The sequence below is a fragment of the Chiroxiphia lanceolata genome, chromosome 3, assembly GCF_009829145.1.
Source record: "Chiroxiphia lanceolata isolate bChiLan1 chromosome 3, bChiLan1.pri, whole genome shotgun sequence".
Taxonomy (NCBI): domain Eukaryota; kingdom Metazoa; phylum Chordata; class Aves; order Passeriformes; family Pipridae; genus Chiroxiphia; species Chiroxiphia lanceolata.
In genome coordinates, this window is record NC_045639.1 from 90,996,023 (window position 1) to 91,017,229 (window position 21,207).

Below are 21,207 nucleotides of genomic sequence, written 5' to 3' on the forward strand. Positions count from 1 at the left end.
TTTTCTGGTGTGGCTCCATCTTGTTATTTATTGGCATAGTGTGATTCAGAGACTCTTGATAGTGCTGCTCCCTATCATGTTCCTTTCTCCACAATAAATATATAATCCTTTACTGCTGTATGAGTGGTAGATGCCAGTGTTTTCCCACTTGAATGCCGTAATCCCAAAAGTTTCATCTGTATTTTGGCTATGGATTCACCTGTTAGTACACTAGGGTCTATCGTGCAATATCAACAGGAGCTGTTAGCTGTCAACCATGGTGTCGATAATGGTGTTAAAGTTTGAAATCAAGCAAATAGGTCCACCATGTTACTGAAAAAGAGACTTGTACCACAAATTACAATTCTAGTTTTGTACTCTGTCAAGAGCAGCAATTTGCTTTAAGAACAGTCAAGGAAAAAACAGCTTCCTCCAGTTGGTAATATAAAGTCATTTTTCACTGCATGAGTACTACCAAAAATACTGCACATTTCACCTTTATACGAAGGTGTTTCTGTCCAGATGACCGTGAGGGGACTGAAAGGAAGCAAGAAATGGGTTTGTCTTTGTGTTGTACATTTAGTGAGTATTTTTACTACTTCAGTCGTTTCATTTATATAAATAAAGCTTCTCCTTTTCCATATAAATCTCACTTCTCCCTGAGGCCTCTCTGCAAATGCAGTGACACTTCAGCAAAGGGTAATTGAAGCTGCAGCAAATTTACAGCAAAATGCCATTTTTAAAGGGTGTAATGAAACATATTGCAGAGGGAGGATTTTTAAATTCACTATATGGAGACTGATTCCCTCTAGGAATGAGAAACCTGAGGATTTAGAACTATATCATATTGGCTGCCTCTTCTTCAACCCTGTAGGCAATAGCTTTCCACAGTAAACTTTGGTTTCGTGTGACCATAAAACCCCTGATATTCAACAAGAGAACATCCTGAAGAGCTCAAAGAAAAAGAAAATAAATGGAGTGCACCAAAAAATCACAACAGGAATGTTTCTTGCTCCATAGCAAGATCAGCTGCTACCAAATCTTCTCCAGAGACGTCCACTCCTAATACATGCAACCTGAGCCTCACTGTAAGCTGTATAGCTGCTTTTCCCTTGTACCCTTTGCTTTCCCCTCATACGGCAAGGCAACAAGATAACGAAATGTAGTTGCAAAGAAGACATCTTGCAGAGAAGAAATAGCTTTCAGAATTTTAACAGGCTTTTTATGTTTTATATTTTCATTTTTCTGTTTTCACATAGCATTATCATTTTACAAAAGGAATCTTTGATATCTCTTTTAACCATTTAGTATTTTTGTCTAGTGCCAGCTAATTATTTTCTTAGTGGCCACATAAATCAGCAGTCATTAGCAAAAACAAGATACCGTGAATGTTGCGCAATGACGTGTTATAAGATCGATGATACATTATGGTTTCTGCATTTCCATTTTAATCACTCTGTATGATCAGTTGAAGTCAGTGGCAGACAAAACCAGAAATCATTTCACAATCCACTAGCTGATCTAGGAGAGAATTCAAGTTTTGGGTTCAACTGCTAGACCACAACTGAAGGAAATTTCCTGATTGCTCAGGGTAAGCTTCCAAAATACCTTGACAGGGAGGAGGAGAAGATTTATAGAAACTTTGTAAAAACTGAACTAGAGTTTTTATCTTTATCTTTCTGAGCATATTTCATTCACAGAATTTGAAAAAGTATTCTAAAGATAATGCAAAGTAAAATCTCTTTTTGCTTAATGCAGTAGGTTCACTGCTACACATTTTCTTCCATTATTTTCTTTCTTTTCATCTCAAATGGAAGTAAAAAATCAAACATACCTCTCTTATCCTTTCATGATTCAACTTCTCATCTTGTTACCATACCAATTACATTAAATGCTATTCAAATTTGTGCTTTAACTTAAATGCTAGAAACTCAAAACATCAAATAAATTCTGAACTGGCAGACTTACGCAGTAATTTTTCCAGAGCTGACTGTACCATCGCCACAGTAGTTTTTCATTCTCTGCTGAAAGTGAAGGTGTAAGACTTTTTTCTTCCTGAGATAGACTGATTACCTATGTAGAGAAGTAGGTTAGTTTTCTGTAAGTTTTTGTAGGAGGGTAAAGCAATGGATGATAACACCATCCTCATTTTAATTTTCTAAAGGTTTCAGACAAACCATTCAAGAATTTTGACAGCCATTAGCAGTGGCATCCCCTTGTTCTTTCAGTTTTAGATGTTTACAAAATTTGTTTTTCTCTTCTGTTTTTAGCACAAGAAGAATGGGCCACAACCCGTTCCAGCCTAAAGGCACCACCTCCAAGGTCAGCCAGAGGGGGTTACAGGGAACACCCCTATGGTAGATATTGAAGGTCCTCCTCATCTGTGACCTCATCTCAAAGACAATTAATAGCCTGTGGTCTCCACATAAACAGCAACAAGACAAGTAATAGTCCATTTCTTTTCTATCCTAGGGATTACTGCTCATTATTATCCTATGTACTACTTGTATTTCCTATAACATTGGCGTGACATTGGCATTAGTATTATTTTATAACACGGACTTAAAAAAACAGAGACAAAAAACCTTTGGCAAACATTGTCTATAAACTATTCAAAGATGATGTTCTATTGGTTGTATTCATTGCTGTGTGTAACTTAAAAAGCATGACACTGTTACAGATCTCGAGTCTCTACATACTAGCTAAGGCTGAGTTTCTGTTTAGGGTTGCTAAAAGACTGTAATATGATTCTTTTTTTCCTTTTCCTTTTTTTTTTTTTTGAACCAGACAATAATCAAGCTGTAGATAAGATGTTTAACCTGTCTTTTTTAATATATGTTAGTTTAGATTAAGATGTTCGATATTCAGTTTGTAAATTTAATTTTAAATGCTGTTTTAATGGGGTTGAAAACAAGCAGCTACTGTATGTATGTAGCTAACTGAAGTTGTTCAGTGTTTTAACCTGTATTTGTTAAAAAAATCACTTAAAGTTCCATGTGTAAGCTTCTCTAAATAGGAAACCATAATTTTGTCAAATATGTTTGCCATAATTTGTCAATAAAGCTGAAACCTTTTGTAACAAACTAAATTTGGAATTACTTGTTTTCTAGCTTTAAATGCCTGCTTTATTTCTTTTTCAAGAGATGCCTAAAATGTTTTTTATATAAAAATTACAAAAATGAACCCAAGCCTGTTTTAAGATTTTTTGTGTAAGACTTTAAAAGTTGTATTAATAACTTCTGGTTGTTAAATAATTTAAAAGTTAACAAACTAAACTGTTACATGAATCATGGTTAGTATCCACTAATGTATAACATGTTAATGGAAAAAAATGCTTTAGAACAATAAATGGATTTTAAACTATCCTTTAAGCTTGATCTTGCTAAACACAAACTCTGATTGACTTGTTTGTATTAGCATGTCTCTCGTGAGAATGTAATGGAGTTTAAAGAGGTAAGATTACCACTTACCACTGTTAGACTGTCTAAATGCTAGTTCTTCAACCTTTGAGTTTCCCCGCACATTAAATATCCCATTCAACATGTAAGCATTGCATAGATTCACCTATTTGTTTTCACTCAGAAGAGTGCGTTGACTGCATTTTTCGTAGTATATAACAATTTGTCTTGATAAACAAATCATCAGTGTCACTGCCCAGTTGTTGGTACTCAACTTCAAAAACTTTATTTGTAATTTTCAGTGCTAAATATCACCGCCCTTGAAGGCAGTTTAGAGGGCTGATATTCTTTTGAGACTATCAGACTTGATGGCTGATGATTATTAAGGAAATATGTCGCAGGACTCAAAGGATGACTAAACGTTAAACAGGTAACACTAATAGTAACTCTGTAATTTTGAGTATGCAACAGTAATGTAAAATATTCTCAGTTATTAAGTTACTGATAGTTAAAAAAGTAAACCTACCAAAAGATAACAAATAGGTATATAGGCTATTAAAACAACTAATTAACATTAACTAGTGACAACAAAATTATTCTACAATATATAACCCTCAACGTAATAAACAGAACTAAAATTAACAATAATAGTAATGCAACTCTTGCTAACAACAAATATATAACCTAAATTTTGATGAAGAAAAAAAAAAAGAACAGAAGACTTGATGGTAGGGATGCCAAAACTGTTAATCCTTTAAATACAGTCTTTTTGTTTACAGTGGCTTTTTGTCAATGTGATTGGTTTACTTTTTTGATGAGACTAAAGTACAGGCCGATTGCTGTTCAGTTTGTGAACAAAATCTCTTGCAGCTGGAGTTGCATGCTAGCTCTTTTTGAATAGTTTATGATGAGTATGTTTTGTCGTTTGAAGTGTTTAAGTGAATTTAGTAGGCTACGTGATGGTTACACTGAGTTTATTCTGTCTCGCTGTTTCAGGGACTCACAGGCACTGGACAGCTAAGCAGCAGATCTGCTGAGAAGTGGTCAGGTAAGCTCTGCTGCATCTCAGGGGGTTTTCCTGTTTCCTATTTTATCTGTGCATTTGTTTTTACTAACAACATATTCACCAACGTTTTTAAAATAAATATTTCTTTCCAGCAGTGTTTCTATGCATAGCAGCATAATGATTATGGTGTAATGGCAATCAAAACATTTACTTTTATATGTTATGATACCTCTCACTTAAATAAAAGTATTGTCATCTAGCTGTTTAATAGTAAATATTAAGATGGTATATTTTTATAACTGCTCCTGCTAAAAACGAGCTGCTGTTTATTAAAAGTATGCCTACATTTTGAAAACAAGCTAGTCACATAACATAAAAAAATACAACACTAGCTTATCCTTGCTTCTGAAAATATGTATCATTTCTTTCTATGACAGATGTACCTGTATAGAGACAGGAAGTTTGTTATTTATTCTTATGCTTGGTATGTTTTTCCTTTTTTATGCTTTAGAATGGCAAGGACATTAATGGTATTACTAGGCAATGGCATGGATCAAGGCATCACTTTCTAATATTTCTCTGTTTAAATACATTTAAACATAAAGATTTGTCTTGGATGACTTTTTTAAATAGACTTCAGATTATATATGAGATTTTGGCTGAAGACAAATTTTGGCTGGAAACAAACAAAAAAATTCAGCTCAGTTATAACTTTGTCCACGGATTCAGAAGTGTAAACCTAATCACAATACAAAACCTACAAATTCTCATCCTCTTTCATGATTGTTAAACTAGATAAGAGTTAATAAAACTGATGACGTTGTGCACCAAATACACAATCTTAGACACATTTATTACTCTGGCATCTTTTCCCATGACTGTGGTGTGGCTGATTTAACATTTTCCAGCTATTGTGGTCTTCAACAGTTACTTACAAACCACAAGTTGTGTTGTACGGCAAGATATAAAAGATTTAATTTTCCTCTCCAAAGGGTTGCCTCGAGGTCTTTATAAATTAGTTTTATTTATGTGCTGCAACCACTCTAGAGGCCAAAGTGATATAACATGGAATTAAGGTTTGTCTGCATATTGCAGGCACATCAGTGTGAATGTACCATTGTAGGAAAAAGCTTCCATCTACCCACCTTGCATGTAGTTATGCAAATTTGCTTCATTCAGGGTATATCTATACAAACAAGAAAAATACTTTCCACTCCTATAAATACATTTTCATCATACTGGTTTAGCTGTGATTATAAATTACTATACATTATAGATTTTACTATATAAGTATTCCAGGAAATGCTCACATGCCTTATTGAAATGATAAATTACATAAAGCTGTGACTAGGTCATACCTGATGTGAGGTCCAGGGCAAAATACATAAAACTAATTTCTCACTTGCATATCACATTTTTATATGAGGGTAACTACTGTGAACTCCTTGAGGATAGACTCCAATAATTATAGCTTTTTAGCAGAACAGTGTCCTTTAATATTCCTGTCTCCAAGTCCACTTTAAAGCCATTATTTGTGTAGATTAAAAAAAATGGCAGAATGTATCAGTAAAATTATGCATTGTGAAATATTCCTATATAAGAATTATTTAGAAAAAGTAGGTTAACAATTAACAGTGTAAGCAACTGGGTTTGCAAACAGTTTTTCTATTGATTTTCAGGAAAATAGTATGAAAAATTACCCATGACTGCATGTGTTGTTCTGTGCCAACTACAAAGTATAGTTCACAACTGTTTCTGAAGTCTTGCAGTTAATCAGCTATGTCTTAGGAAAACAAAAATCTACCTTCTTAATTTTTGAAAGAGTAACAAGAGAGTCTGCTTATTCTAATTAACAGCTATCTTCACATCTTCCGTGGAACGTTGTGACATATTCCACACATCCACCAGTCAGGTCAGCCATAATTTTGAGGTCCTGAAAATTTATGTGCATCATCAGAAAACACATAACTTCACTTATGCTGCAGATCATTCCAGGACACTAGTCACCAGTTAAATATTTTCTTTGGCTGAATTCACATACCAATTAGTTTTATTTGTAATAGGAACTAAAAACAGTATAAAACATCAAAACAATGAGTTAAAAACACTGGAAAAGAGAGTTTGAAAAAGCAAAATCTTGTTAAAATATTCTAAGATTTTTTTTCTTTGCTTGTCCAGGTTGACCTCATCTATAGAACAGTTTGATCTTTAAAAGAAAAGAGTGCAATATAGTTTTTAGTACTTAAATCAACAAATTATATTTTAGTCTAGGAGATGTTTTGCGTGTATTCAAGAGCCATTTTAACTGGAAAAATTAGATATTCCTAAAGAAGCAACCTCTATTAGAAAATGAAGTAGCACCATGTAATTATTTCTTTCCTATTCAGCTTATCTTACTCTGTTTTAACAAAGGGCTTAAATCTTCATATGAATAAATGAAAATCTTAGGAAATACAGTATACCTGACCTCACCACAAAGGATGCTGACAATGGTTTTCTAACTCTGTGAGGTCCTCAACCTCCATTCAGAGTAACGGAGCTACAGCCATAAAGACAGGAGATCTGTCTTCTTACTCCATGTTCAGTCTGTAGCCCAGCCATAATTACTCCATTATACCCAAACCTGCTGACTTCTAAACTGCATAACACTGATGTTACTGAAAGTGAACGAGTGCATGTGAAACAGGTCACTGTGTGGTAGCTCTGAAGAAATGGATGTGAACACCTTGTGACTAAGCATGGCGGGCTGGAAGAGCCTGTGTCTCCCTATTGCCAGAGAGCCAAACTACAGCCAGTACTGCGCTTCTGAGCTGAGTATCAGGAATTTAGTAAAGCGACCAAGTTACTGTTAGAATCATCAGTTGAAAAGCTTAACATTTTACCATAATAATATGGATTTATAGTCATGGCTAGGCTTGGCGAATGAAGATTTGGGAAGGACTCTATGCACATTTGTTCCAAGCGCCCTGGTGGCTAAAAAGGCCGATGTGAGATAGACAAGTCTGGTTGCAAAAGGCACAGCGGAAAGACTCCTTAGGAGATAACAACAAGACACGGTTCTTTCTGCATTTCGTTTCTCCTCAAGAGTGATCCTGCGTGTGTTCTCAAAAGAAGCAGCAGCGTTATAGATAGCATGTCTCCAGACCTCCCAGTCAGAGGCCAGAGTAGACCAGTGATAAAGATCAGTATGGCCAAGGCTGAGATGTTGTTTCAGGAAGTCCTTCTATCTCCTCTTTGGGGCTCCTCTCTTACAGCAGCCAGTGGCAAGTTCACCATGGAGCACGATCTTAGGGAGGCGGTGGTCCTTCATCCTGGAGACATGCCCTGCCCATCGCAGCTGCGTTCTCAGCAATATGGCCTCAATACTCATAACAGCTGCCTTTTCTACAACAGACATATTAGTCACAAAGTCTGACCAGTGGATATTTAGGATTGAACGGAGGCAGCATTGATGGAAGCGTTCTAAGAGTCGCAGGTGGTGGCGGTAAATGACCCATGATTCAGATCCATATAAAAGAGTAGACAGCACAATGGCTCTGTAAACACTGATCTTTGTACTTTTCTTCAGGTGTTTATTTCACCAAACTCTTTTATGGAGTTTTTCAAAAGCTCTATATGCCTTTGCTAACCTGTTGTCTATCTCTCCATCAATCTTACCATCCGAGGAGAAGATGCTGCCTAGGTAATTAAACTGCTGGACTGATTTGAGCTCTGATTCGCCAGCAGTGATATGGGGATGATGGAAGACTTCCTGAGGTGCAGGTTGATAGAAAACTTCTGTCTTCTTCAAGCTGACTTCCAGCCCAAAAAGCACAGAGGCCTCTGCAAAGTAGGATGTTAAATGCTGCAGAGCTACTTCTGTGTGGGCAATGAGGGTGGCGGCATTAGCATAAAACAGCTCCTAGAGAAGATGATTTAAGGTCTCAGTATGAGCCTTCAGTCGCCTTAGGTTGAATAGGCTTCCATCGGTACGATATCGAATGTAGATACCATCTTCTTCATTGAGGTCTACCAAGTCCCTTTGGAGCATCACGCTGAAAAAGACTGTGAATAGGGTTGGTGCAAGAATACAGCCTTGTTTCACACCAGTGGTTATTAGAAAAGGCTCAGAAAGTGCATCACCATATCTGACTTGGCTGTACTGATCCTCATGAAGTGAGATGATCATTTTAAGGAACTTGGGAGGACATCCTAAACGTTCCAGAATCTGCCATAGACCTTTTCTGCTCACGGTATCGAAAGCCTTGGTGAGATCAACAAAGGTTACACCTTTGTTCTGTTCCCTACATTTCTCTTGCAGTTGTCTGAGAACAAATACCATGTCTGTGTTACTCCTGTTGGCTCTGAAACCACATTGGCTTTCAGGTAGAAGTTCTTCTGCTACAGCGGATACTAGTCTGTTCAAAAGTATTCTTGCAAGGATTTTGCCAGCAATGTTCTCATGAAATATCACCCAGGATTATTATCTTAAAGTTAAAATCAAGAACACGTAAGTGATGCATTGTGTTCAAATAAAAAAAATTTGGTCTACATTAGTGATGTATTTCCTTCATGTTTGACAGTAGGAGTGTTGTTTTGTGAACCATCTTTCTCAGAAGTCCAAAGTTTTGCAACAAATATCACAACTACAAAATTATAAACAGAAGTAAAGGAGAGTCATAGAATAAGCTAAACATTGGAAAGAAGAAGTCTTTGTTAATGTCTGAAAGAAGTATATGATCTATTAAGGAAAGGAAGTCCTAGAACATTTTCCATATTGTATTGCATTAAAATGCAGAAAATGTTAAGTCAAGATTGTATAAAGGTTGAGTAGGGACAGCACTGGATATCAGTGTTCTTCATGCAACCTTCTTAGAGATACCTCATGTTCTGTAAAGTTACTGGTACACTTCCTGTCTTTTATGGAAAAATACTGTGTAAAGGGAAAAGACAACTGAGAAAATCTACCTGAATTTCCTAAGCAGCTACATATTTTGACAGAAAATTGTTCTCCTGTAATTTCCTGTCATTTCTTTTGTGAAAGAAATACCAAATCTAAACAAGATTATAATCTCTTTACACAGTCTATTTACTACAATATTTTAGCAAAGATGTTAAAGAACATAGTATTTCTTTTCCATAAGTATTACCTGAATTCTTTTATAATGCTGTAGAACTTCAGTAAATGGTTTTAAGATTGCAAGAAGATAAAGTAGTTTTGGGAAAAAATTTCATAGAGTCAGAATCATAGGTTATAAATTAATCTTATGTGACAAAGAACCAACTTATCCCTATATCAGATTGTATGAATTTTTAGGATTCAGGAGGACAGAGTCTATTTGTAGTGCATTTTTTCTAAGGTAGGATTAAAAAAAATTCATTTCACTAAGACATTACAAAGTTTTTGCACGAAAAGAAAGGCCATAGTTGAAAGGGCTGGCTGTAACTAATGCCCAAAAAATAAAGATCGTATTTGTTATTATTTCAAGACATCCTCTGTTGTCAACAGATAAATCAAAGTACAAAAAGAACCCTAATTAACATGTAAAATCACAAGAAAAACTGAAAACGAGGAAAACAATCCTAATGTCTTCTGAAGGTTTTTTTGTCCTCCAAAAAAGCTTGGATGCACTCTGTGACTTCTGTCAGTTATTAAAACCCAAGAGTTATCAGAAAAAGTATCATGTGTTATCAGTTTTACTGTACTGATCTGTGGAGACAGAACAGGCACATAGATAACTCTCAAACCAATTATGGCTTTAAAGATGATCACCATCTTCCATTCTGTTGTTAGCTAATTAAATTTTTCTAGTCATTACTATTTATCATTGAGACCTGACAAAAACCTTTGAAATCATTAAGCCTTTGCTTTTTCTTCAGTTGGTTTTGTTTCTGGTCCTGTAGCCTAGATGCTAACATCCATTTAGAGACTTTAAGGAAAATTATTCCCACTGAAAGATTTGCTGACCTACATACTTATTAGACAAATCATGAGCTTTGCTCATGAATATGCTGATATCTTTTAGTGAAGACATACTGTATACAATATTTATGTTCTGAGACTATGGAATCTGAAGACTAACTGTGCCTGCCAGTATGAGTACGGGAAAGATTTTCTGTCCTTTTACAACCTCTGGTTGACTAAATAATTTGTATTATAACTCAGCAGAACATGTTGAAATAAATCTCTAAATCATGCATATCTGGAACACAGTTTTCATTCTCAAAGAGAAGCAATTTCTGTCAACTTAAGCATAAGAAATGCAGATTTCTAAACTTCTACTAAAAACATGTCACCGTTCTAAAAGTTTGTTTTCCTTATATAAATCTTATTAAAAGGTTGTGTTTGGTACTTATTGAAAGGCATACATGCCTCCTTGCCTAAAATAGTTGAATTAGCTTTGAAACCTCAGATGCTTTAGCAGAGAATAGCAAAATTTATTGAGAACACAATTGCAGGCTTTCATATTTTAAATCTGTAAATCAGAAGGAAAGTTTATTGGAGGGAGATCATACCCATGGTGTAATGGTATAGGTCATCATTCACATATTAAAAGGAAAAATATTAAAGAAAAGGATGTGTAGTTGATTGTGTAAATCCGTCATGTGCCCAAAGAATTTTTCAAGTTGCTGTATGGAAACAATCAGAACTTTCTAATATCTTTTAGCAACATTTGGGTGTACAAGTAGAATAATAGAAATGCTTCAATGCCCTAATAAGAAAAAAATTAATTATGAAAACAGTATTTCCTGTTTATTTCTGTTGCTGCTGTACTTTATTGATTTAATGGAGGTATAGTTTCTTGTTATACAGTGTTATTATATAGTGTGAGAGTACCTGCTTATATCATGTTTGGCACTGTTCTTGCCATGCAGGATGCATTAGCTCATGATGGATGGCTTCCTCACAGAAAAACAGTGAATACCTTTGTTACATGCCCTTGCATTACAGGACCTTCACACTGTGTTACCACCAAGTCAGAGGTACAAACTGCTGAGCTGCTCATGTATGACTTAGCATTCTGTGTGGGTTTTCTTAATTTACTTCTGCATGGAAAACAGAAAAAAATGTGCACATATTTTGTATCATGGTTTACTATATTCATTTATAACTCCGTATTAATTGCTCAGGTAATAATTCATTATATTTCTTCTTGAACTTTAGAACAATCCTGTACAACCAGTGGCAAAATTCAGTGAAACGGTGTAGTGGGTTGACCCTGGCTGGCCGCCAGGTACCCAGCAAAGTCGCCCTATCATCCCCTCTGCAACTGGACAGAGGAGAGAAAATATAACAAAGGATTCATGAGTTGAGATAAGAACCGGGAGAGATCACTCACCGATCATTGTCACAGGCAAAACAGACTTGAAGTGGGGATATTAATTAAATTTATTACTGACAGAATCAGAGAAGGAAAATGAGAAGTAAAATACATCTTAAAAACACCTGCCCCCCACCCCTCTCTCCTACCCAAGTTCTACCTACTCTGCCCACAGCAGCACAGGGAGACGAGAAGTGGGGGTTATGGTCAGTTCATCACAAGTTGTTTCTGCCTTTCTGCTGCTGCTTGGGGAGGGGAGTCCTTTCTCCACTCCACCATGGTCTCCCTCCCACAGGAGAGTCCTTCTCCAGCGTGAGTCCAACCCACAGGCAACAGTTCTTCACAAACTGCTGCAATGTGGGTCACTTTTCCACAGGGTGCAGTCCTTCAGGCACAGACTGTTCCAATGTGGGTCCCCCACAGGCCACAAGTCCTACCTACAAACCTGCTCTAGTATGGGCTCTTCTCTCCATGGGTCAGTAGACCCCTACCAGGACCCTAGTCCAGCATGGGCCTCCCATGGGGTCACAACCTCCTTTGGGCATCCACCTGCTCCGGTGTGGGTCTCCTCCATGGGCTGCAGGTGGATCCCTGCACCCCCGTCGTCCTCCATGGGCTGCAGGAAAACCTCAGCTCCAACGCCTGGAGCACCTCCTCCCCCTCCTTCTCTACTGGCCTTGGTGTTTGCACTATTGTTCACATGTTCTCACTCCACTCTTCTCTAGCTGCAGTTTTCATCTACCCAATAACTTTTTTTTTTCAAATACATTATCACAGAGGTATTACTATCATTCCTGATGGGCTTGGCCTTGGCCAGCGGTGGGTCCATCCTGGAACCACCGGCTATTGGCTCTGCAGGACACAGGAGAAGCTTCAAGCAGCTTCTCACAGAAGCCACCCTGTCAACCCCTTCTGCTACCAAAACTTGGCCAGACAAACCCAACACACAAGTGCTTGCATATGCTGCTTCTTTCTTTTTCTTTTAATTTTTCTCTTTCTTTTTCCTCTTCTTCCCACATACCTACTTTAGCTGAAAAGATAATCAAGGACACTGTCATTCAAATGAAATGCTACTACTTTCTGCTAATATAGGAATTCAGTTTATTATTCTCTGAGTATTTAAAACTGATAGGGTTCTTATTCTGTATGGTATTTTGAGAATTATATATGTTTTTAATATCTATTTTTGAATTCATGATGTAAAGATGCAAACAACTGACAGGAATGTTACATTATGTTGAATTCCAGTTAAGCAAAGCAGGTTTCTAAAGGAGAATTTAATCCTGAAGATTTTACTCAGGTTTCATTTACTAAAAATCCATGCTGACATCAAGAAATGAAATTAATATTAAATTCAGAATGTGAACTGCAGTCATTTTTATAATTTAATTAAATTCAAACACAACACATTCCTGTAAAGGACTGTATTGCATCATTCTAGCCCATGTCCTGCTTAGCTGACAGTGTGAAATAACCTTGATCTAGGAAGAGTACTTCAGTTATAGTACCAACATTAGGATTCTACTTTTTATATCATCATAACTAATTTTCCCATGTGAAAGGAAATTATTTAGTTGAAGGTCTTGGGACTGTCACCCACTCCAAATCTCAGCCTGGCAATCAAGTTCATCCATCCATGGTAGTCATCATTTTATTTTCATAACAACTAAGTTTCTGAAAGAGGCACAATACTTTCCTTTACATAGTCTTTAATGACAGTGTTACTGAACTTGTTTGCAGATCTAAGGCAAAAATAGGTCATCCACTAGACTGTGAAGGCCTGTGGAGTACATGCTTTACGAAATCTAGTGTTCATTCAAAAGAGTTATTGTAACCCCAAGAATACTGCATAGTTCTTAGAAAGCTTAAGTAGCACCTACAGAGCTTAGAAGAAAATTTCTGCATAGAACTCTGCTTAATGAAGGCAATCGATATTTTAATCTCTGCCTTATAATGGAGAATTAGAAAAATAATGAAGCTGAATTATTTGCTAAGATTACTCAGCAGGTCAAAGTGACATAATAAAGTGCAATTAGCAAAGCAGCAGGTTTGCTAGTAAGAAGCTGCATCAGGAAATGAAACACAGGACATATTCAGAGCTGTGGTTTGTTGTGAGAATTGAACTCCCTTGTCAATCATGCAGATGTACTATTATCACTTGGCACCTGCTGGACTTTACCAGGCAACTGGATGAAGCAGCAGAATGTGTGTGTGTAGGGAATATACATACATACATACATATGCCAGATTAACATTCAAGAAGTGTTATTATCTCATCCCTTTGCATTATAACTCTGTTTTTCTATAGTTGCATCAACTGTTGCCATGGTAAGTTTCTCACACTGTATGTCTTTCATGAAGAAGAAATACATCTCTAAATACTCATAAGGGCTTGAGACTCCTGGTAATACCTGATGTCCTCCCTATATCACTGAAGACATTGGGATTGGACCCTAAAAACCTACATATTCTGAAATTTTATAGTGCTGACAGTTCTAGAAATAACAGAAGTTCTATTTTAGACTGTTTTAGGGATAATTTTAGATTCAGAGTTGTTTGGGGTTTACTACTTTGAAGTCTGCTAGGCTAAATTAATGGAAATAAAGCATCTGACTTTGTAATGCCTAGTCAACCAAAAATAACCCTAAGAATATGTTTAAGGATCTAGAAAACTGTGTTAGTTTTTTTTAATATGAAAACATTTTATACCAAGTTCTTCATCTGGACTTATGGGGATGACTCATTTTCATTCACAGCTCTCATAAATAAAATACAGAACCCCAAAACAAGCTATACAGCTTTAATCTGTCATGCCTCCATTTCTCTCATTTATCTTGTAAATATACTCTTGGCAGGGCTGGTAATTTTAGCTACCATTGAGATAACCAGTACAGTCTGTAAATGCAACTGTGTCAACTTCAAATTAAATTATCCATGATGAGTATCTGCTCAATCCAAGGATTTTGGATGCTAAACAGTTGAGAGAAATAAAAGATTTTGGGAATTTACAAAATAATAAAAGTTCCTTTTTTGTTATCAACTGTCTGTGAAAGTATATTGCAAAATATGTACCACAATACGCTCCAGGGATGGTTTCTCATGCATAAGAGAATAAGAACTCCCTTCCTTTGTCAGACCTGACCAGTATCCTGACCAGTATCTTTTTTCTATCAGATCCAGAAATGGATGTTTGGGGTGCATGGTGGAGGGGTCAGGAGAAATACATAGAACAAGTAGAAGCTCTGCTGTATTAGCAAATTAACACCAGACTGGTTCTATCTCAGACTTGTTTTCCCAGTGCCTTTTTAACTCCACTGTCTTGCCTAATGTACAAATAGATGTCTGATAGTAATGTATAAAAGTTGTGTGCCCAAATGAGCTTTTATCCATAGAACCACTGGCTGACATTCCCAGGTGCTGGGATCTCTGAAGTGATTTGCGTTACAAGAAAAGTGGGGGGTGTTTAATGACCAAATAGCTGAGTTTGACTAAAGCAGAGGAATGGATTATATTATCCTTCAGCATAGCTACAGCAGAATTTTGTGTGAGGCAAATTGCTCAAAGTAAAAGCCTGCTAATGCTGTATTTCTTGTTGTCTTGAGGTCTTACAGAAAATCTTGGGATCTGATTTTCATCAGAGTTACAGGTGGCATCACAGGAGTTTTTCCTGACTCTGCAAAGTGCTGTTTAAGGTTAGGTGCAAGCATTGGGTTTCCCAGGGTATGTAACAGTGGGGAATGTTTTATTTTAACTCAGAAATGTAATAAAAAATTAGTCACACTAATGAGGTATTGCCATACTATAGCCACAAGTGACACAGAAAACCAACTGCGAAATTCATAATTTTGTCAAGAAAAATTAAAGATTTGAATAGAGTTAAGCAATTAATAAATGAATAACACATTGAATAATGAAGATAAAAGAAATATTGAATGTTTTTCAGTACCCTTTCTTATACATGAAATTAAGCAGGAAAAAAAATATAACTTAACCATTGTAGACTCAATGGTTGAAACAAAAAAAAGAATAAAACCAAAATTTAACTCAACCACTGACTACATCAAATGTATACATGAAAAGACCTGAATTAGGGTTTCACTGGCTTGTAACTGGTATTTAACTAACTTCACAGTGCTTGGCTTACTTTAACCATTTATTTTGCAATCCTTATGTTTATACCTACCTAATATTTTCCATCAAGGAAAAGTTTATGGAAAGGTTTACATAATTTGCAAATTGAAAATTCCTGTATCAGAAATTTGCTCAGGATATGAGTAATTCTCCTGAGAGTCCTAAAAATTATTTTCTGATTCTTTCCTGAAAATCTGTTTGTTTTGGAGAATATCATGAGACATCCACAAAGTTGTTTACCAACTCAGTAAACTTGCTAGAAGCAATAAAAAAATGTGTATGTTCCCCTACCCCACTGATGAGGTTTTTTTCTTCTATGCGAAGTTACCTTAGTGTGACAGTTGGGGAAGTATTGAGCACATTCATCATTCAGTGGCTTTTGCCACTGTGGGTACTTAGGGTACCTATGTGTTCAGTGGAGTGATCTTTGCTTACAGAAAATAATTCAGAGTACCTTAGCCAGGTATCTGGATGCAGACAAGTACACAAGTCTCCATTGGCTGGCTGAAAAGACTAACTAATGTGTTTAAAAAAATAGCTCCCTCCTCAACCTTAGTCTTCAAATTATCTCTTGATTCATTGATTTTAATAAGAATTGATTTTAATTACTTTCATGTACCCAGTTTTGTTAATATTAACAAGAAATGAAAGTCCAACCCAACTTGTCCTCCCAAGTTCCCATTCTCATCCATACCAGCATTCAGAATTCATTTACTCAGGATGAATATAATTATTCTGCTGTATTATCTGCATAAAGAGTGTTGGTATTCACACAATTCACTGCCACAAACCTCCTTTTTTGTTGCACTGTTCAAAGCATACTCATACTACAGTGCATGGACCATGGACCTTCATCTCAAATAGATTGCAGGTGCAGAAAGGGTATTGAGGCAGCACTTGATGAATTTGTAGCAGTACGAAAATTAAGAACTTAAATGAGAAAGCTAGGATAAAATTATAGCTAAAGTTTCATACAGTAACTTTACAAAAAGGTTCAAAAAGTTAAAAAAAAAATAGAAATACCAGTTTTAGTTTAGTTTTCTCCTTTCCTTCTTTTTTTGCTCTGCTGTGTACAGTCATCATTTCAGAGACCCTAAAGAGGTGATCACATGCTCTCCCATTCTACTTGCAGGGCATAGGAATGTGTTAGAACTGTGTAGCAAATTGTGTTGTTATTTTTTGTAACTGCTTTATCTCACAGCATGAAGAACTTGGAAGGCAATGTCTTCCCAGAGTTTTCTGTCATCCAAACTATCCGTGTGTCACAGAGATGCTGTGTGAATCTACATAAGTAATTTAAGCTAAAATATTAATGCAACAACTAATTTTATGTTTTTCATTGAATATGTCTGCCCAACTTTATCTTGATTTTCAGATTTTTGGAGCCTTAGGGAAGTACTGTACCTTTTGAATGGTGTTCAGGGAACTGAGAGTGCTCAACATCATTTGCAATAAATCACTCTGTTATGAAGGACTGAGCCTCAGGTCGGGATTCTCCACAGCCCTGAGTTCTGGACCTCAGGCTACCACTCAGACTTAAAGTGATCTTCCAGTCTATCAGGTGAGCTGTGGTATTTTTCTATATATTTTTAGTTTATGTCAAATATGACATAATTAGATAACCTCAGTCTGCAAAAAAATAGGATTATTTTAAACTAGTTCTCATTATGTTTGCCATTGAAAAAGAGCTCATACAGAGGTAACTGTAGTGCATGTTACTTTGAGACAGGATAATGCATCTAAGTTCTTACACTCTTTTTCTGTCATAGAGAAATATAATATTTAATAATCTTTCTCACAGAAGTAACATAATAATAAGTAAACTATATTTGTGCTGTATGTTGAACATACAAATAATTTTTTAAAAAGCCAAATATTTGAAGAAATCATCTCCACTTGTTATGAATTAGCTCACTGAGAAGGTCATGTTAAAACCAGATTTTGCAGATTCTGGGTTTTTTGATCTGTTCTCCACTTGTTCATCTATGAAAATATTGATATCTTTACTGCACTACTGTGAACATACATTTATTAATGTTTATAGTTATGTTACGGTAACACTGTTGCAACAAACTATGGACAATGAAAATCTATAAGACATTAAATAAATCTACACCAGCAACTATTTGGATGAAAAAGAGTAAACAAAAGAGTCAGACCACTAGAGTATAAGACAGATACAAATATTTAATTCAGTCTTGTATCCAGCATGAGTTAGGTCTTGTGGAGAGAAGGGTAGGAAGGCATCCTGTAATTAAAGTCTATGTCCTCTTGTGTATACTAAAGAAAATCATCTAATTATATTGGAAATTATAAATCTAGTATTTCCTAAATCTTCCATACTAAATACTGCGTTGTATTTTTCTAACATAAGTTTATATAGAGACATAATGTCATACAAAAATACAATTTTTGCATTTAGTTATTAGAAATGAGTTTGTTTTCTTCAGCAAACAGATTGTGAAACAAAAGACCATTGTCAGCCTTTGTTCATGGTAGAGAGCGACATCTAGAAGGTTTCAGCTGACTAACAAAAGTGATATCAATAGCTAATGTGGAGTTACACTGCAGCTGTACACACCTTCACTTCCTATACCTCAGGCACCTCCACAGTCCTTTCCTTGCTCCTCCTGACCGCATACCAGAAAACAGACCTGAAGCTTAATCTGCACTGCAGAGCAGCATGAAGCCCTCATGTAGAACCCGATTCCCTGTCATCATGTGTTCTGAAAGTGGTGACACTTTTTTTGCCCACACTATTTTTAGATTTGCTCTTGCAAATGGTGATATTTTAAACTATACCCTGCTTTAGATGTAGATTTTTGTCTGCAGAGAAAGAGCTAAGAGAATGCAGCCAAAAGCTAAAAGAAATCAGTGTATTTTTCAAGATTCCTTCTCCTAGCTAGAGCTGGAAATAAACCCTAGGTGACAGTATTCACACTCCAGTTTTTAGTAGGCTGTGAGTGAGATAAGAAACAGGTGGGAATATGCAGGTTTCTTAAGGGTTTACTTAGATTATAGTTAAATCTGTTAACACTTTGTAAATAGTAATCTAGGGCTCTAAGAAATGTTTTTATTTATTATTATTTGTGCTTTGCACATGGCAAATGGAACAAGAAGGGGGAAGCTGTTTGCTCTCTATCACACAGAATGCTGTTCATCAGAACTAAAATACCTTTACTTAGAGACCAAACTCCTAACAATTGGACTAAGTTTCCTAAGATGGCTTCCAATTAAGACTTGTGTTCTTGTTAGTATTCTTGGAAAGTTGAGAGTAGTGATTCTTTTTCAGTTGGTAACTACAGGTTTAAATAAGTGATAAAGTGTTCCAGAAGTTGGGAGACCCTGCTAGGTTTCTAGAAGTTTAACAAAAATCTATAGAGGAAGAAAGGGAAGTCTCGATTTTTCCACATCCTGAGCAAACCCGGACTTCATAGCAAAATACCAAGGTTCATCTGATTCCATGACTTCCTTGCATTTTCTGATTTTCTTGTTTTTCAGCTGTATATGTGTATTCGTGCGTGTGTGTGTGTATATGTGTGTTGTTGAGTATATGCACATATACTCAATTCTGGTCCAAAGGACAATTTAACCCCTTTTCAGGTATGTGTCAAAAAAACCAAATGGGATGAAACTCCCTCCACTGTTTATAAAATGTGACTAAATACCTAGTGTAGACTATGTAGCTGTCTTTTAGGTAACTGAGATTGGGTGAAGTTAATCGCAACCTTAATAATTAAACTTCTAAGGGACAAAAGTTTTAAATTACAGTTGGGGGAGCTACTTTCATTAAAAGCTACAGATTGTGTGTATCATGTCATATCATATAATTAATTAAATTGTGTTAAAGCTGAAAGAACACAAGGCTTGACACATATGCTAGTCTTTGGAGTTTGAGATAAGCCTGTTCTGTGCCCAGTGGTCTGTTGTGGAGCAAGAGGTTGAAAAGAGGGCATAGAGAAGCACAGCCCAATTCAAGACCATTCAAGGCTTCACTTTGAGCTCCCTGTGTGCAGCATTCACCTCATGGAAAGTGTCCTATGGAGCTTCCTAGAAGTGGGTTTTCTGTACTTCTGTAACCTTTGCTAATTCTTTCCTCCACTGGTTTTGTTGTTGAATTGTTTGTTTAGTAAAATGTTTGTTTAGGAGAAGGCACTTCTGTTGATAACCTTCAACATTTTCAAAAGGTAGATCAGACACTTCCATCTGTATTTGAGCACTGAAGACATACTTTTGTTTTCAGAAGCACTGACACCCTTCAGGTTTCACTAGCCTTAACTTCAGGTTCTCAAAAATCAGGAGTCATCACTGGCATGCAAGATCTACATGTCCTGACCCAAAACATGTTTTTTGTACTTCTCGTCTTGCATCTTTATACAGATGGATAAAGATATATAAAGATATATCATTATACTGTGGAAATTAATATATTATAGATTTTGAGACAGCCAGCTGGTATGAATGAAAGCCACAGAACTACTGAAGATGCATATATTACACTAATATTTTACTAATATCTGGAATTGTGGCTGAAGTGAGCATCCTTTAGTTTCCTAAAAGCATCCCTAAAGACTGGGATATGTTGCTGTACTCTTACACTGTAGTGAGGATGTCCAAAATCAGGTAAGTAAATGAGGAGATAAATTATATAAGTATATGCATTTTTCTCAAGATCTATCTTGAGAATTAAATGTAGGAGAATACTCAACCTGAAGCTAAGAGACATAAGACACTGTGAACCATACTAGTAATAAAGATATTAGGGTGCCAGTTATTCCCAGACCTTACTGGCAAGTTCTGTAGGTACAGATGTAACATGTAAGTTTGAGTAACTAATCTCTCCTTATAACACTGCTACAGTTTAGTCAGGGCTGAATCTAGCCTTTAGGCTAGTGTCCTGAACTCTCTTTTCTCTCAAAGCCAAATATTTTTAGCTTTTATTGACCTAACCAGCTGACTCCGCTCAGCATTTGTTTTTGGTCAAATGCATCTCCCCTCTACATCTAAACTGACTGACCAAAGAAGTTGTGTTCTTCAGACGTGAAATGAATTTTTATTACTGAAGTCCACAGTGCAGATCATTGGAAGTTATGTAATAATGTGAAAGGACATATAATTGAAAGGCTGTCAGAAGATGAAAGTGTACTAAGCTTCCCAGAGCATTCACATTTGCAACTCATGAAGCCTGATGACACTGAAGAAGCAATTCAGTGTTTAATGCATGCACCTCTGGTGGCAGCTCTCCTCCTCGGCGCTGGCTGTTGAAATATCACAGTCTGTAGCATAGGATTTAATACAGGAGTTTTCCATTAAAGATGTTAGCTGTTGCAGTTCACAATAACTTCTAGCTCAGCTCACCTGCTGGGGACACAGTACTTTGTCCTTGAGTAAG

General features: G+C 36.3%; 1 protein-coding gene and 1 long non-coding RNA gene across 12 annotated transcripts in view; one reads left to right on the forward strand and one right to left on the reverse strand.

Moving 5' to 3' along the window:
- KHDRBS2 (KH RNA binding domain containing, signal transduction associated 2) overlaps positions 1-21,207 on the forward strand; it is a 360,694-nt gene that overhangs the window by 323,530 nt on the left and 15,957 nt on the right. For 3 of the 11 annotated variants that reach the window (XR_004355950.1, XR_004355949.1, XR_004355951.1), the window contains exons 9-14: positions 2,250-2,423; positions 4,374-4,425; positions 11,239-11,346; positions 15,287-15,404; positions 17,191-17,376; positions 20,376-20,438. Coding sequence is in view for 2 of the 11 variants with exons in the window: in XM_032682290.1 (XP_032538181.1) it covers positions 2,250-2,347 (98 nt within the window). In the remaining 9 variants the exon portion in view is untranslated. Of the gene's footprint in view, positions 1-2,249; positions 3,345-3,679; positions 3,808-4,373; positions 4,426-8,683; positions 8,703-11,238; positions 11,347-15,286; positions 15,405-17,190; positions 17,377-20,375; positions 20,439-21,207 lie in introns of those variants that run through there. The other 8 variants (XM_032682291.1, XM_032682290.1, XR_004355952.1 and 5 more) reach the window with 7 other exon arrangements.
- Positions 1,481-2,351, reverse strand: LOC116784107. Its single transcript, XR_004355958.1, has 3 exons — positions 2,222-2,351; positions 1,948-2,052; positions 1,481-1,587 (listed from the first exon to the last, which is right to left on the reverse strand). It is a non-coding gene; the product is annotated as an uncharacterized LOC116784107 (long non-coding RNA).